This window comes from Phaethon aethereus, assembly GCF_964289735.1.
Source record: "Phaethon aethereus genome assembly, chromosome: 2".
Classification (NCBI taxonomy): Eukaryota; Metazoa; Chordata; class Aves; order Phaethontiformes; family Phaethontidae; genus Phaethon; species Phaethon aethereus.
Genome location: NC_138582.1, coordinates 2,237,531 through 2,241,419, shown reverse-complemented (window position 1 = coordinate 2,241,419; position 3,889 = coordinate 2,237,531). Strand labels below are relative to the sequence as shown.

The 3,889-nt window shown below is 52.7% G+C and overlaps 1 protein-coding gene across 1 annotated transcript; it reads right to left on the bottom strand.

The window, feature by feature from the left end:
• Positions 1-246: 246 nt before the first annotated feature.
• ARC (activity regulated cytoskeleton associated protein) lies at positions 247-1,560 on the bottom strand (the record flags this gene model as incomplete). Its single annotated transcript, XM_082014561.1, has 1 exon — positions 247-1,560. Exon 1 carries the CDS (start codon positions 1,459-1,461, stop codon positions 247-249), a length of 1,215 nt encoding a protein of 404 aa, XP_081870687.1. The 5' UTR covers positions 1,462-1,560.
• Between the last annotated feature and the right edge of the window lie 2,329 nt (positions 1,561-3,889).

The window sequence follows — 3,889 nt, the reverse complement described above, 5'->3', positions numbered from 1 at the left end:
GCAAGCAGTGTCTCCAGCACCACCGTATTGCATGGCTCAGGTGAGGTGGGCAACCACATCCTAAGGTGCCTCTCCCCCATTGCCTCCCTCCCCCCACAAGCAAAGTTAATTCCTCTGCTATGGGCTGTTGGACTGAGCACACCTCATGTCTCTTCTCAGCCAGAACCTCTCTCCAAGGAGAAGCTTCCTAAATACGCCCCCTTCTCCCTTTCATGTAACCCAGACTGTTGCCTCCCTTGGACTAGCTCATATGACAGTGGCTGGTGGGCTAGGGGGCTCAGGTTGAGTCCCGTTGCTTGGCACAGGACTGGCAGTGGTTGAGGGAGGCACACTCTCCACAGAATCTCCTGACTGAATCTCAGGGGTCCTCTGTGGGCTGGGCTCCTCAGAATGGTCCATGGTGCCTTGGACTTCCTTCCCTCTTTGGATCAACTGCTCTAAGGTCTTGGGCAAGGGGTAACTCAAGAAGCGCTTCAGTTTGGGCTGAAGGGTGCCTACTACATACTGGATAATTTCCTCCTCATCTGCATCAACATAGAGGGTCTGGTACAAGTCTCTCTTGCGCCAAAGGAACTGGTCCAGGGGCTCTCCCTCCTTCTGGGGCAAATCCAGTTCCCTTTTGATAGCATCCCTAGTCAGAGTCCCCTCACTGTACTGCAGGAACTCCTTCTTGAACTCAACCCAGTTCTTGACAGAGTCCTGCTTGTATTCCCACCACTTTTTAGCTGGGCCGTTCATGTGGTTTTGGATCTGAGACAGCCAGTACTCCTCTGTTCCACCCACCTGCTTTAAGTATTCCTCCAAGTGGCTCAAGAACTCCCGGGGATCCTCAAAGACCTGGGTCTCCACTGGGGAGGCTGGAGCATCCTCCGACACAGAGACCCACTGGTAGGAATCGTGGGCCTGGGGGATGCTGGGCACCTCCCCAGGAGAAGGGGTCAGTGCATACATTTGGCTCATATCAAGGGCATAGTCATAAATCTCCCCCTCACTTGGCCTTATCTCTGGGCCTCCCACCCCAACGGACACAGTCTGCTTCCCATGGTCCCCAGGACAATATTTGCCTCCCATGGACTCCAGACGGTCCGCCCACTTCTCCAGACGGAAAAAAACCTCCTTCCAAACATTCATCTCTCTTTTGACCCACCTCTCCAGATGGGCAATGGTTTCCTGGCACCTGGCCAGGCAGGCCTTGATGGACTTCTTCCATCTTTGGTTATCAGTTGGGACATGGTCCTCTAAATTATTCTCTAACTTCCCCACTGATTTCTGCAAGCCTTTCAGCTCGCGCTCTACCTGCTTGGAGACCTCAGATAGGAGGTGCCGGTGGGTCCTCCTGACATGCTCCAACATTTCTGCCCTGCATTTGCCTATCTGCAGGATCACATTGGGCTTGTTGGCAACTCCACGGTGCCCCTGGATGGAGTGGATGCCCGCATTGGTGACATTATCCAGCTGCATGGCTCTGACCGTGCGAGTGTCAAACACAGAAAGAACTGGGTTGTAAGCCCTGGCAAAGCTCTCACAAACCCCACCACAACACTTCCCAAAAGACACACAGAGACTTCTAAACCCCCCTGAAAGGACTTTTCAACACAAACACAACCAAATCAGATATCACCACAGAGCAAGCTGTTTGGTCCCCGCGGATCCCAGAGAGAGATGTAGGCAAATTTCTCCCGGTGCCCAGCTGGAAACGCCGGTCTCACGTGCTCAGGGTGTCCCAGAGAGAGCCAGGATCCTCCGGGAACAAGGAGAGGAGTTGGCTAAGATGTCCAGCCCCGCACACGTGCCCGCTACCTGCTCATCCGGAGCTGAGAATCTCGAACGGCAGAGAGTCCCCGCTGAAGGAAAACACACAGCGATGCACACAGAAGCTGGAAGCTGCTGCAAAAAATCCCGGTGATTTCTCCTCTGGTAAACTTGGCGAGTCAAAAACGTTTTCACTAGAGATGCGAAGAGCTGCTTCTCTCCCCTGTCTGAACTGCCACTAGTCCAGGCTCTTCCATCTACTTATACCCCGCGCAGCTCAACACGTGGGTGTGCCCTGCCTCCTCTCGCACTCGCAGCGCAGCGTTCATTGGAGGAAGAGCGAGGCCGGTGTCTGTGGCAACCCAGATCTTGGCAGCCTCCCCTCGCTTCCCACCCCCTCGCGCACACCCCCAGACTCGACGCGAGAAGCAATTGAAAGGTGCTGGAGACAGTTGGGTAGATGGATGAGTAATCGCACCTTCCGCCTTTCAGATTGCAGGAAAAACTTATTCATTCCACAACTATTTACTCAGCAAGGTCATCATTAGCATGCTTCCCCTGGCAGGACTCAGGGGGGGAGATGAGGAGAAATTCGATGTGTCACACCAAGACAGACGCCCACGGGCCCCCGCACGCCCTCACATGCGTACGCACACACACACACAGTGAGCTCACTCCTAATGCAAATGCTTAGAAATGCTGGTAAATCAGCGGGGGGGAAGAAAAAAAAAAAAACAGAAAAAAGAAAAGAAAAGAGGAGGGGGGAAGGAGAGGGGGAAACACTCAAAGGAGCCACTTCAGTACAAACTGGAGCACTCTGGACTTTCTAAAACGTTGGTGGGTGGGAGTCATCCCCACTGCTTAATTGCACCAGACCAACCGCTATCTCGGGAATATTCAGTAAGGGAGGGGGACGGCATCCTGGTTTTTACACCAAATTAAATCCGCCCATCAAAAGCCTGTTCTGTACTTAGCTTGAATCAGATGTTTAATCAGTTAGCCAACCCACAAGCGCAGATGAAGCTACATTTGTTCTTTGCTCTTGACAAAGCAGGAAAAGCCAACCATAAAAGGAGTCCCCGGGTCTTATATAAGCCAAAGATAAAGGATTCCCTAATCCGAGAGAGTTCCCTGCTGGAACACCCTCGGAGAGGTGCTGAGGACATCCGGGGCTTCTCATCCCCTCTCAGTGACAGTGGCCGGAGGCAGTGGGATGCTGATTCATCAATATCACCTAAAAAGGGGTTTCAAGCCCGTTGCCAGCAGGGAGGTGCTTTGCCTCCACTCGGGGTGGTGGGCAGTGTGCCAGGGAGGCTTAGGATGGGTCTCCACTCCCACGGCTCGTGGCCATGTGTTTCCTGGTGGAACCGCAGCCAGGCTGGTAAGAGTGAAATGCAGAGGAGACGGGTGGTCTTTACGTGTAGTCCTGCTGAAAGGAGGTTTCAGTGACCCCATGAAGGGCATGGGGGGCAGCAGTCAGGACTCCCTTTCCCCACCATATCCATGTGCTGCAGGAAGGCATGCATCTGTTCCCTACCAGGTGACGGCACACAGACAAACACTACTGCCGTACGGCTCCGGGGAGCAGCAAGGTTATTTAGGGCAACACCAAGCTGACACAGAAGGGCTGCATGGTTTGCTTGAAGGTGGGGAGTGACAGCAAGTGGGGAAGGGGACAAAAGCCTGAGGGTGTAAATGCAGGATTCCTAATCCCATAGACCCTCCCAATGCCACTTTATCCCCCACACATATCTTGATAGTGATACGACTGGCAGAGAGCTATGCGTTCTGCCTTGCTTACTTCTCCACTTTCACCCAGATTTTCTAAGCATGAGATTTTTGTGCATCTGTGTTTGTGTTTAGAAAGGGACAAATGTCAGTCATCTGAGGATTTGGGACAGTTCAGGAGCCTTTTATGCTGCGACGTCCTATACCCCAGAGAGTCTACCTTAAACTTGCATTGCCAGTAAGAGATCACATGAATTGGGAGAGACTGTGCAATCTCTGTATCTCTGGTTTGGTGCAAAGATATGCTCCAGAAAGCTTTTCACCCAGGATGCCCAGAAATGGCCCTTTAGGAGATTGTCAATGGATGGAGACAGGTTATAGACTGGATTTAGCTTTACAAGGTGACCTC